Raw genomic sequence first — 12830 nt, 5'->3', positions numbered from 1 at the left:
GTGTGGATCGTAGTATAGTTTTACTTGAAAAAGATGTATCTTAAAAATACATCTTGCCTTAATTTTCCAGATCATGTGCATACCCAGAACAGCTCATTAAAATCTCCAACACTGTTACTTTAATAACAAGAGAGAATATAGAGAAACCCATTTATCCCATTTTTTTTATTGTTTACCCTAAATGAACTGTGAGTGAGGTCACAGGAGTCTTAACTCAATAGATGATGTTCATTGCCTGACTCATTAGGCTGCACATGACATCTCCCTTATCCTTTTAGTGTTCTATACCCATCTGTCTCTGTTTGAACTGCAAGGTATTTCTGATAATGTTAGTCATCTGGTGTGAACTACCGTCTTTTTCTTGGTCAATAAACAGAGAAGAGCTGACTAGTACTTCGATAGGTAATGTCAGCTGAGGCTTTTGCGATAGTGGTAACATTTTCAACACAAAAAGCAGTTTTGTTAAAAACTGCTTTTCGATTTTCAACAAAACTGAAAAAACTTTAATTTTTCAATATATTTTAATATGTCATACACTCATTCACACTCAGAAATAATGCACAATATGCTGCAAGATTTTACACCACTGTAAAATCTCTTGAAAGATTATTATTGCATGACTGTTAACTTAAAGACAGCCACCATCCACAGTGCAGGGGCTTACACTCATAAAAGGCATGAAAATAGCTAATGCCTGCACATTTATAAAAAACTATAAAACTAACAAAAAGTCCGCTGTATAAACTGTCAGTAATCAAGTTGGAACAGTGAGAAAGCAAATATTTTTAATCAAAGATTGTTGAATAACACATATTACAGCATTTGTTGCTAAGACCATGCTGTCTAAATTGTAAGTCAGTGTTTATATCATTATTTGAAGTAAGTAGGCCTACAGCCAAGACATCCTCTCTATAACGGTGTGAAATATATACAATTGTATCCACCACAATACAAGTTTATCACAGGGATTATTATTAGTAGTATTATCTATCAATATTAATAAAGTTTGTGTCAAGCTTTCAAACCAAAACTTAGTTTAGCTGATTTGGATTTGATATCAGTGGAAATTCAGTAAACTGACTTGAGATGACGCCCTTTAGCTCTGTAGTGCTGCCTGTAAACAAACTGAAAATGTTAACCATGTAGTTCAAAGCAAATTATGCAAGAAATTATAAAAAATTTTGCTTAAATATTTATTTTTAAAAGAATAACATGTAAATTATGTGAACGTTTTAATTACTTCAGTGTTTAATTATAAAACGTACGGCGTTTTTAGTCGTTACACTTCTGCGGACTGTGATTGGTTCTTCGGTTGCTTAGCTACAGTTCAACAGAAGCCGTCTCGAAACGTCACTTGAATATTAAATTTCACCGTGAACAGCTTTTGATTGGTTGTCTAGGTTGGGACGATCTTTGCTATAGGTTGTTAGTAAGGATATAAGTAAGTTTATAAGTATTCGGCGATGCTCTTTAGTGTTGGTTATTTGTAAAGTAATCCTTAACATTTCAGTTTGGCATTTATGATTTAACGAAGCTTAAACCGACTACAGCAACTAGAAATGGCGTCAATGACTCCGTGCGATGGGAGTCGGAGACCATTCAGTAAAAGCGGTGAGAATTAAATAAAATGTCCAAGGTTTTGCAAGTTTAATTAGTGTTGAGCTGTTATATGGTGAAATATTATGTCTGAATAGACATGTTATCCAAATCTAACGAGCTATTTCTTATTTGTGTTGCAATTGTCTTCCTCAGCAAAGGGAAACCGAAAACCTTCTATTTTTAATGAACTCCTGATTTGTTATTCTGTAAATGTTTACATTGTTATAAGACTTCTAAAAGGTACATTAGAACTGTGTATTTATTTACTAATTTGTTTGCTAAAGTAATACAACTGCATTTATTTTCTGCAGTGCCTTTGAACAATACTAACCTTTCAGCTTTTTTGCACATTACGTCACAAATTTCAATGCATTTGATTTGGATTTTATGTAGCAGACAAAAAACCCCCCCTGAGAATTATTGTTTTGAAGACTTTTTGCAAGTCAAATTCTGTATTTCTGTTCACCGTCTTTTAACCAGACACTCTTACACACTGTACTGTATCTCAGTGTAAATACAGCTGTTTTGTGATGGTTTCAGAGGCTTTTTGGAGTACTTTTGTATGTCAATTTCATCATGAAGAGCAAAGCAATATTCCATACTTAAAGCCTCTCACTTTGTCACCATTCATCTGAAAATGCGAAGAGTATGATGAAACCTAAACAGACAGACTGGGCAAGGAGAGCATTAATCAGAGAAGCAGCAAAGCTTTTCAATAGTCCACTGGTCAAAGTGCATGAAAAAATCTATAGACTAAATTACAGGTGAGTCCTGCAAGAAACCTTGTTAGAGACGGGAAAAGACCTGAGACTGGTGCAGAGGTTCACCTTCCAGCAGGACACTGACACTGAAACCACGACTGCACAATAAATCAACAATATATATTGTGACAGACATATGATCAACATCAGTAGAAGATACGTCCAATAACATGTTCAATAACTGTCCAGCATTCTGTGAGCTTTGAATGGCATTTGTTTTCTTCAAACTTTGCAGTCAATTGCATAAAATGTCAATAGAAAACATCCAAGTTTTTGGTTGCAGTGTTACAACATGTGAAAAGGTTCAAGGGGCTTTTACAGAGGCCTGTATTCTGCCTGATGCGTTGTGTTTTTATAGTTGCAGCCCTTTGTCTAGTACATTAGTACATTCAGGGTCAATTTGCCCCTTGAAGTTATCGGGTTTAGGAAAGCAAACAGTGAGGTTACCATAGCAAAGTGCAAACACTCAGAGTAGAAACCTGAGTCGTTCCACTAGCCAAGATCTGACTTAAGACAATTTTGCAGTAAAAGACAAAAAATGAAAATTACTAATAAAATGTTAGAAACTGGGTCTGTTTTTCTTGTTTTTATGCCATTATTTGCACTTTTTCAACAAGGAAAGAGAGACAAAGTATCCCAGCCTCCAGCTCTCAGAAAAATCACCATCCTAAGCCAAACTGGCTGGCACAGGATTCAAGATGAAATGAACGGGGTCGATAAAGAAAAGGAGCGTCTTAGAGAGGCAGCCAAACGCAGGGAGGCCCTACACCTGCAGTCAAAGGAAATTGTTAAGCGGTGGCCTGATACTATTGTTGTAAGTCTAAGTGTAAAATCTGACATGGGTGGTGCTGTTTCTTAAAGATCTAAACATGAAATGTGAACCAACTGTACATCTACTTTTGTTTTCAGGGTCAAAGGCAAAAAAAGCTGGAGGCTAAGAAGATCCGAGAGGAGATGGAGGAGGAAAAGAGGAAAGAAATGGCTGCAGAGGAAGCCAGATACAAGGAAGAAGAGCAAAAAGAGGCCTTGACAAAAGCCAGAACTCAGCTGTATTATCAAAACGACCGGGTGAAAGGATTAAACGTCAGTACAAGCATTACAATTCAGCACCGTAGATATTACATCTAATTAGATCTGTGACAAATCAATGTTGCTACCTCCACAGCGCGCACTCCTGCACACAGAGGTGCTGAAAGAGAGGGAGGCTCAAACAGAGCTCAAGCAAAGGATGAAAAGTGCCACTAAAGACATGGATAAAAAGTTCCTGGAAATAATGACAACCACAAACAGTGAAGCCCAGAGGAAAGAGCAGGAAAAGGCTGTGCAAAAGAAGCTTGAGAGACAGACAGTAGCAGAAGACCTGAAAAACCAGTAAGACCAAATCCATCCCTGCAGCCGCACCACTTCATCTCATGTTTAGTTGGACTTCTTAGTAATGCTGAAAAAATAAATAAAAATCTAAATCAGAAATATTTATTTTTTTTAGGATAAAGGCCAACGAGTTTGCGCGGGAGCAACAGAAGCTGGAAATGAAGAAGGACGCTGAGGAAATCCAGCAACTTCAGGAGCGTTATCAGTGGGAGCAAAGAACGGAGTCCGAGCGGCAAGCAAACCAGAAGAGGAACCTCATGAACGCTCACCTGGTCAATCATAAAAGACAAGATTGTACATTCTTTGCATCCAGATTTGACAGTCTGTTTATTTGTACATTTTGTGTCCCTCAGGATCATCTCAATAATAGGGCACTAAGAAAAGAGCAAGAGGCGCAAAAGCAGAAGGCTGACGAAGAGCAGATGAAACTCTTTCTTTCAGCCAAGGAACAAATGAGAAAGCTACGGAAACAAAGAGAGAAAGAGTTATTTAGGTCTTGCAAAACATTAAATACAGTTGGATTTATTTATTACTGAAAAGTTTTACATATTTTTGCTATTCAATTTGAATAGTTGAGCCCATGTATTCATTGCAGAGTGATCCATTTCAAGTCTTCATTTATATTAATTTAAGTGATTTTTCAGCCAATGACAACATATGACCAGTAATAGATAAAAGCCATTAGATGGGCTACATAATCATGTGGAAGACTGCTGACTTGAGTAGTTGTGCAGTAAAAAATTACTGATACCAAAATCCTTTCTAATGGACAGTTGAGTGGAAGGAAAAAGTGTGGAGGAAAGATGCACTCGTAGTATATCATCTGCTAAGATTTCTCATTCTAGTTGCTCATTTGAGTCTTTTTTTTTTTTCCCCAGTGAAGTTCAGCAACGAAGAGAGAGGATTTTGAACAAGCTGGCAGCCACGCAGCAGGAGCAGGCTACAAACGACGAGCAGAGGATCGCTAAAGCTCTGGCTGAGTGGGATGCAAGACAGGCGCAACTGCAGCTGGAGGAGGAACGGAAGAAGTCTGACATGTTGAAGTCGATAGCTGCACACAGGGAGCTTTTGGTAATCCAGCGTCATTCATAATACTTGAAACAATGGTTGCAACAACTTTCTAAATACAAATTGTTTTATCAGAGAAAGGAAAAGGAGCACTTGGATAAAACTGCAGAGCAGGAAACCCGAGATGCTCTGCAGGCAAAGAGAGAAGCCGACAAAATATATGCCGAGAAGCAACAACTGAAGGCTGAGAAAATGAGAAAAGAACAAAGAAAATTGCATGACTTCAATGTTGCACAGATGGTAATAGCTGAAAAACTCCACCGCTATCTGCTTCAGCGCTTATGATTACTGATATCTGAACGTGAAACTTGGCTCTCTCCTAAACGCAGGCAGAAAGAAGCGCCAGACTTCAGCAGATGAAAGACGATGAACAAGAATTCGAAGCAAAGAACGCAAAGCTCAGCGCTGAAGAAGAACTCAAGTTTCAGCAGTATTCACAGCACATCATCAAGGCGGCAGCAGAGGCCAAGAGAAATTTGTTTCCACTTTACAAAGCCACGAGAGAAGGAGTGGGAGGTGGGCACGGCCCCGTTTTCAGTGGAGTTAGGCCCAGCTACCTCGTCCAGGACAGTTCTGGAGCTCAGATGCCCAGATACGTGTCCATCACCACAGAAAGCATCAGAAAGCTTAACGAGGCTGGAGACATTCACGAGGCAAAGAAGAGACTGGGCTTCACCTGGTGAATTTTTTAAGATTTTGTCACCTTAAAACTAGGCATGCAACTATTATTTTAGTGATCAATTATGTTATTATTCTAGAATCAGATAAAGTGTGTTGATTTGCAATTATCCATCACAGATCAAACGTCAGTACAGCAGGGCTCACTTCTTTTAGGGTGCACATTTACTTCATTGTGTAGCTGAATACTGTTTGGTCTCAAACTGAGCTGCTTTCAAACGGAAATCTGGAAAGACTTTAGGTAAAAAGTCCAACTCTGGGATGTTTAGTTTTGAATTTAAGTTTTCCATTTCCTAATATGGAAAGTATTTGCTTTAGTAAATTTGATCCTTTGTATCAGTATTTGAATGTTGTATCCATTTCTCCATCAAACTGTTAATTTGTCCATTTCCTTGTTCAATATTTAAACCCTGACCTTCTTGGAATATCTGCAGTTATTTCAAAGTGAACTTTTACATTTATAGTTTAAAAATGGATCAAACCTACAGCACTTATATAGTATGTTGACCAGGAAAAGCTAAGAACCTAAAATAGCCACTGTTAGGAAGGCCAACATTGAGCAGTTAAGCAATTTTATCTCCATTTATCAAAGTCATCACCAAGACAGTTTCAGCCAGGTGACATCTTTGAGTTTAGGTTTTTATTATTGTCATTTTCATTTGAAGTCATGTTTTGGACTCTTACAGTATATAAAAACAAAGAGACCAAGCTTTATAATTTAATCAGCATTCCCACATTTTCTTCCAAGAAAGAAATTGTACATTTGTTTTTCATTCTAAATAAAGATGACAGAATTACAGTAAAGGCTTGGCAGAGTAAAAAAGAAACAAGTATCTCATCTAAATAAAGCAAACAGGGATGAGCATGCAAAATAATCTTTTCCAGGTCTTTTGCTTAGTAAAAATGGAAAAAAAGTTGCAGTAAAATATTGTTTTTATTTTTAACTAAACAGACTGACAGCAATGTTTCTGCAAAACTAAAATAAAATGAATCAAATCTGTAAAACAACCATGTGAGCTGTTGTGGTCATGTGAGATTAAAATATTATTGGGTACTTGCTTCTTATGTTCACATTAAACGTCAGTTCCAGATCATTGTGTTTCTGCCAGCCTTACAAGTTCCTCTAATCAGCTCCATGATTAAAACAACGCTCTTTCAGGTCCAGCTAGCATTCGCACGAAGCAGCAGTTTGTAGTTACACATTTGAGAAGGTGTTATGTTAGTTTCTTCCTGTTTATATAAACTGGAGATCTAATTATGTTTATCTGCAGATGAAACTAGCTTGTTAATTAAAAGCAAAATGATCAGTCGCTGTCGGAGCTGGAACTAGAGCTTGACCGACTTTTCTTGCGATCTTTTCTATCTCTGCTTTTTGTACTATCCGGGCTTCTCTTGTCTCTGGATTTCTTTCTTTTTGTAGAATCAGGACTTTTTCGGCTCTTCCTTTTTTCTGCTCTATCGCTGTCGGAGCTGCTGCTGCTGCTATGTCGCCTCCTGCGGTTGGTAGAGTCCCTGCTTCTGTCATTTCTTTGAGAAGATCTTTCTCTGCTGCGGTCTCTCCTACGGCTTCTGCTTCTTGAGCGCCTGCCTCTGTCTCTGGTCTTACTCCTGTCTGGACTTCTGGACCGCCTGTCCTTCTCCCTGGATGTTCCTCTTCTCCGTTTCTCCCTCTCCTTACTCCTGCTTCTTTTTCTGGCCCTTTCCTTATCTGTTTTTTCATCTTTACCTTTGTCTCTGTTTCTGCTGCTGGATCTTTCCTTGCTTGCTGATTTTGCCTTTGTTTTCTCCTGATCCTTTTCTTTACCCTCTTCTTTATGCTTCGTATCAGATTCCTTGTCTTTAATTTTATCTTTACTCTGATGTGCCTCTGAGTCTTTTTCTTTTTTATGTCCTTCTTTGCTCCTTGAGCGCCCTCTTCTGTCACTACTTTTATGCTTATTGGCCTTCTCTCTGCTTTTTGACCTTCTACTCTTTTCTCTGCTTCCACTGCGACTGCGAGACTTTTCTTTTTTCTTTGCTTTGTGCTTGCTGTGATGCTCATCCTTCTCTGCAGTACCGCCCTCTTTGCTTTTAGACCTGTGCGACCGAGTTTTCTTTTCCTTTTTGCCCTCGGCCGTGTGTTCATCTTTTGTGTCGGATGTCCTTCTCTCTCGTTTTGGAGCGTTAGTTTCTTCATCCTTAGCATCAATCAAGTCACTTCTGTAATAAATGAATAAAAACAATAAGTAAGGTAATGGACAACTACTCTCAGGTAAAAATTTGATATGTAACCTACAATTACATCTCAAGTTTTAGAAAGATTTTTGAATTATATTGTCTATTTGTGAATGGTCTGAAAATATTAAATAACCAAGATGATCTTAGCTTATCAATATTGTTAATTTTACATATGAAGGGCCAAAATTAGATGATTGTACATGTTAAATAAACAAAACGTATCTCTAGTTTGTTTCAATTCATAAAATACATACCTTTTAATGATGAAATATTTTATTAAAATTGGAATTCAGTATGTTAAAAGCACATATAGCTGTCCCTGCCACCTTGCACCACCCACTCCCTGTAAACGCCCTCTTTCTGAAACTCCACCTATTCACAAAGTGAACGTTCTTACTTGTCCCCCTTAATCCATCGCTCTCTGGTGACTGCCCTCATCCTCTGACGCTGCATCTCCTGGCGCCAGTGTGGAGGAGTTTCACTACGCCGATATCGATCTCTAGATCTTGAACGAGAACGTGATGGAGTTCGGTACCTCTGTTGAAAGAAATAAAATTGCGATTTCTTTTTTTTTTTACCTGGGTCTGCATATGAGCCAAGTATATTCAATTTAAATGCTAAAAGAAATAATACAAAAGGTACAAGGAAACCTAAATAATGATGCATTACATTTAAAATCAAAGTAATGATTTTACAGAAAGCAGAAATATTTTAGCTGAGCTCTTTGCATCTTTTGGTCACTTACCCTCGGTCCCCTCCCTTTTATCTTCCTTCCTGATCGAGTGGTAACCTGAAATCGCCTCTGATATGGTGACTGAGAATTATATAAGCCAGCGCTGCAAATAAAGAAAAGCATGATGGTCAAGCAAACACAGTACCATTACTTCAGGTTTTCCTTTCTTGCGGCAGCTTATGAAACACTAACTTCTGTCTGGATCTGTCCTCTTTATTCCTCGGGTCCTTTTCGTCCTCCTTGTTTGGCTTCTCGGCTGGTGGAGGACTTCTCCTCATGAGGAACCGGTTCTCTGGGATGGGAGGGATTTCTTCAGGCCGTACAGTGGAAGTCACCTCATCTTCTTGTTCTTTCTCTTCAGCAGTTTCCTCAACAGACCTATAAAAAGAAAAATTCTGTTTTAGACGTTGCTTTTTTAATAAACATTAAAATAAACATTAAAGTCAGAAGTCATGCAAAAATATGATGTACTTCTTTTCCTTCTTTTTTAGTTTTTTTTCCTTCTTTCGCTTCTTAGATTCTTTTTCAGATTCTTCTGAACCTGAGGAAGAATCTGAGGAGCTTTCAGAGTCACATGAGCCGCCGCTGGAGCTGGACGAGGCTTTCTCTCTCTTTTTATCTGCTTTCTTTCCTTTGAAAGAAAACAACAAACATCAAAATCAGTTTTAGGACATTTGTACCAGTTTTTTATGAAAACCCAGAGATCCAAACCAACCTTTTGATTTTGGGATGAGCTCTCCGCAGTTCAGAATTTTCACTTCAGCGTACGGCCGGCTGTTAGGGTCCGTTTTCTGGTTCTCCATCGTTTGAACGACTTCTTGGCCAGAAATGACATGACCAAAAACCACATGGACACTAAAAACAGACGAGCTAAATCAAATTTTATGTCGATAACACAATCAATTTGTGTTTAGAAATAAAATCAGGTGCTTCTTACCCATCCAAATGAGGTGCAGGTTTTGTTGTTCTGAAGAGTAAGAGCCAGTCAGTGAAGAGAAACGCCAATAAATGTGTAAACTTGTTCGATAAGTACTACCAAAAAATAAAACTGACATTATTTATAAATAAATAAAAAGCCACTTACATGAAAAACTGTGACCCATTTGTATCTTTGCCCCTATTGGCCATTGACAGCAGATAATCTTTGTTGTGTTTAACACCAAAGCTTTCGTCTAGAGGGGAAAGGAGAGGATTGTTCGGCCATCTTGAAGCCAACACTGCGTTTGACAACATCTGACAGCTCTGATGGTGGCTTCTTTACCTTCAAAAAAGCCTCCATAGATGGATTCCCCTCCTCTTCCATTTCCTGTAGTGAAGGAAAATAAACTACAATCAGATGCTAGTTGATTACAATTTATTAGAAAATATGTTTCTCATGTGTTCTGAAATAAAGAATGGTATTGTGCCACTTATTTTACCCTGGACATTTCGTCTCCGAGACCATTTATGTATACCAATGTCAGTGAAATAAGCACAAATTTTAACTCAAAAACCCTTCTTGCTGCTATATTATTGACAAAGTAGACATGTGAGCTCAATAAGAAATAATGTGATTAATTACGTTAAATGTGTTAAAATCTATATAATTAATTTATCAATCAATGCTAATGTGTTAAAGTCCCATTCCTAGATGTTATTATTGTCCTGTAGAGAACAGAGAAAAATCGGGGCAAACAAATTGTGTAGTGTGAAGTGGGCTTAAGGGAGGAGTGAACTATTGCATCAGGTAGTCGGATGTGCTCATCTTCTCTATCTACATCTAATGATTAATGAAGGGCAATATAATATACAGACTTCATAATCTGCACTCTTTTGGTTGAATGTAGTTTTTATTTCCACTTTGATTTTATGTTGTTTAGTTTTTATTCAAGTGCATTTTTTGTTAATGGAGACCGAGAGTCAATTTTATTTTTGGTTGTTTTGTTTATTTAGTTTACCAGTTCCAGTGTTTAGTGTTCTTTTGAAAATAAAGTACATCTATTTTTGGCATGATATCGCTTGCATTATTATGTCGTTACCATTACATCAGTTTAAAATGGTCTTCAAAAAATATTATCGTTTATATTTTTTGTTTTTGTTTATATTATCGCAATCATTTTTGAGATAATTAAAATTTTAAAGCAAAATTTGTTATCGTGACAGGCCTACTGGCATTAGTTTACAAAATTAAGATCAAGTGGAGAAGTGTAGTGACAGGAAGAAAACTATCAGTATTGGGTCTATGTTGACATAATACATGAAGCTCAAACCATTCTGCACCTAGTATTTCATTCACAACCTTTTATATCTCACCTTCGCTGAAGTCTCCTCCTTGAATCATGAAGTCTTTCACAATGCGATGGAAAAGGCATCCTTTGTAGTGCAGGGGCTTCTGAGTTCCCTTGCCTATGCCTTTCTCGCCTAAATGAAATAACAGTCCATCGTCATAACTGATCTGTAACATGAAGATGATCAATTCGTAGAAAAAAAAAATTAATGTGGAGAAGTCCTTCACCTGTGCAGAGGCATCGAAAGTTTTCACAGGTTTTGGGGCAGATGTCTGAAAATAACTCCACCACAATTCTGCCAACTGTGAAGAGCAATCAATAAGTTAGAAGTGAGTCAGGATGAAATACCCAGCTTTCACTGTTTTTGGGAGACATATTTAATAAATATAATTTAGACCAATTGTAAAGTTTTAATAATTTGAAGTTTTAAATATTGAAAAAAAAAAAAAATCAGATTTTTCTCTCAGTCAATCCACCAACAACAACCATGTTTTGGACTCATTAAACATAAAGCCTAATGAACTGTAAATCGAAAAGTAAAGTTATAGGGAGCAGAAGTAAAAGTAAAGGACTTCTGATAATTCAACAGTCCAGAACAGCAGAGTGTGTAAAATAGGTGACGAAGTGTGTGCAAGCAGGTTGGAATGTTTGACGAAAAGTGCTTTTAGTGGTGAAAGGGTATCAGCAAGAATGAAAGGAGAGTTGTACAAGACAGCAGAGAGACCAGTGATGATATATGGTTTAGACACAGAGCCGATGGGGAAAAGACAGGAGGCTGAACTGGAGGTTGCAGAGTTGAAGATCCTGAGGTTGTATTTGGTAGTGACAAGGATGGGCAGAATCATTAATGAGTACATCAGAGAGACAGCAACCTTCAGATGTTTTGGATTAGATCGGCAAAAGGATGCAGACTTTGGAACCACGAGGCAGGTGGGTGAGAGGAAGACCAAAGAGAAGATTAGGAAGACATGAGGATAGTTGTAGTGCAGGTGGAGGATGCAGAGTATACGACTAAATGGAGAAGGGAAAAGCCGAAAGAGAGGAAGAAAAAGCTTGAAGATGCATCTTTCCATGTAAAAGGACAATCTTGTAATCCCATCACCTACTGTTGATTTAAAAATGATAATAATAATAAAAAAAACCTTCTACATTCCTCTCACCTAGAACATTACTGATCCCGACGTCAAAGAAGCAACGAGGGCGAACCTTGATCCCCATAGTTTCTCCCAAACACCTGCAGTTGAACCAAACAAATGAAATTACAGGATAAACTTAAATTTACCTCGGAGCTCTTTATATCAAACATAGAGAGAACGCACGCCAATTCCTTAAAATATAGCAAATAAAAAAAACTATTGACTGCTGAAAGCCTACGCTGTAGCAACATGTGGTTTAAGATATAACTGTTTGAGCAATTTGAAACGGAATCGTTTCTTCGTCTCTTTACGACTAGCTGGTTAGCTTTAGCAATATAGCGCTTCGAGTCTTTAGAAATGTTACAGCAGTTTCGTGGATACTTGAATAGAGAGATTGAATATTCCATTAATTTCTGTTTATCTACTGGTTAGAACTGCGTAGTGCATAGCAGAGTCACACTGAGACACTACCTCCCATGTAGGCCCAGATGTTAGCATTAGCCCCCCCCCCCAAAAAACTCGCCTAATGTCTGCAGCAGCCATACACGCACACAGAAGAGGTTTGACAACTACATGGGAGCTTTTCGGTTTCACTACTTCAGAAAAACAGATAAGTAGACGTAGATAATGTAACAATACTTAACCTGGAAAAACAAGAATTTCAGTCTATACGGCGAAAGGTTCTTACAAGCGACGAAAAGCGTATTTTCATTCACAGTTGAGCTCACTGTTTTCTAAAGATGGCGCGGCAGGAACGTCAACTAGTGTCTGCCTAGAGTGGCGAGCCAGTGAACGCTGGGGGGAATTTTATGCCCTGAAATTTGCCTAACAGGAAAAATATTCCCAAAAAAGCAAAACCACTCTCTCAAAATAAAGCGTATAAACCTTCTACAAACATTACACTGTCTAATTTATATGATTAAAACCACGAGGCTAGAGATATAAAAGCAACTTAGTTAAGAATTTGAACATTGGTTACCACCAGGCACAAGCGCTTGTG

General features: G+C 37.9%; 2 protein-coding genes across 4 annotated transcripts; one reads left to right on the top strand and one right to left on the bottom strand.

Moving 5' to 3' along the window:
* The first annotated feature begins 1238 nt into the window (after positions 1-1238).
* On the top strand, positions 1239-6383 carry cfap210 (cilia and flagella associated protein 210). Of its 2 annotated transcripts, XM_028022397.1 has the most exons (9): positions 1243-1611; positions 2978-3174; positions 3270-3443; positions 3526-3731; positions 3847-4003; positions 4085-4224; positions 4610-4802; positions 4875-5039; positions 5129-6383. In XM_028022397.1, exons 1-9 carry the CDS (start codon positions 1560-1562, stop codon positions 5480-5482), a joined length of 1638 nt encoding a protein of 545 aa, XP_027878198.1. In that variant the 5' UTR covers positions 1243-1559; the 3' UTR covers positions 5483-6383. The 2 variants fall into 2 exon arrangements, with proteins under 2 accessions (XP_027878197.1, XP_027878198.1); XM_028022396.1 differs by having other exon boundaries at positions 1239-1611; positions 3847-4224.
* On the bottom strand, positions 6183-12625 carry ppig (peptidylprolyl isomerase G (cyclophilin G)). Of its 2 annotated transcripts, none has more exons than XM_028022394.1 (13): positions 12519-12625; positions 11855-11928; positions 10922-10996; positions 10720-10827; positions 9689-9733; positions 9512-9599; positions 9365-9394; positions 9143-9282; positions 8899-9058; positions 8620-8805; positions 8440-8530; positions 8092-8231; positions 6183-7676 (listed from the first exon to the last, which is right to left on the bottom strand). In XM_028022394.1, the coding sequence occupies exons 2-13, from the start codon at positions 11910-11912 to the stop codon at positions 6782-6784; spliced, it is 2016 nt and encodes a 671-aa protein (XP_027878195.1). In that variant the 5' UTR covers positions 11913-11928; positions 12519-12625; the 3' UTR covers positions 6183-6781. The 2 variants fall into 2 exon arrangements, with proteins under 2 accessions (XP_027878195.1, XP_027878194.1); XM_028022393.1 differs by having other exon boundaries at positions 12474-12600.
* Positions 12626-12830: the final 205 nt, after the last annotated feature.

Source organism: Xiphophorus couchianus, chromosome 7 (assembly GCF_001444195.1).
Source record: "Xiphophorus couchianus chromosome 7, X_couchianus-1.0, whole genome shotgun sequence".
NCBI classification, from domain to species: Eukaryota; Metazoa; Chordata; class Actinopteri; order Cyprinodontiformes; family Poeciliidae; genus Xiphophorus; species Xiphophorus couchianus.
Note: the sequence above shows the minus strand (reverse complement) of the source record. Positions and strands in the feature narration are given on the sequence as shown.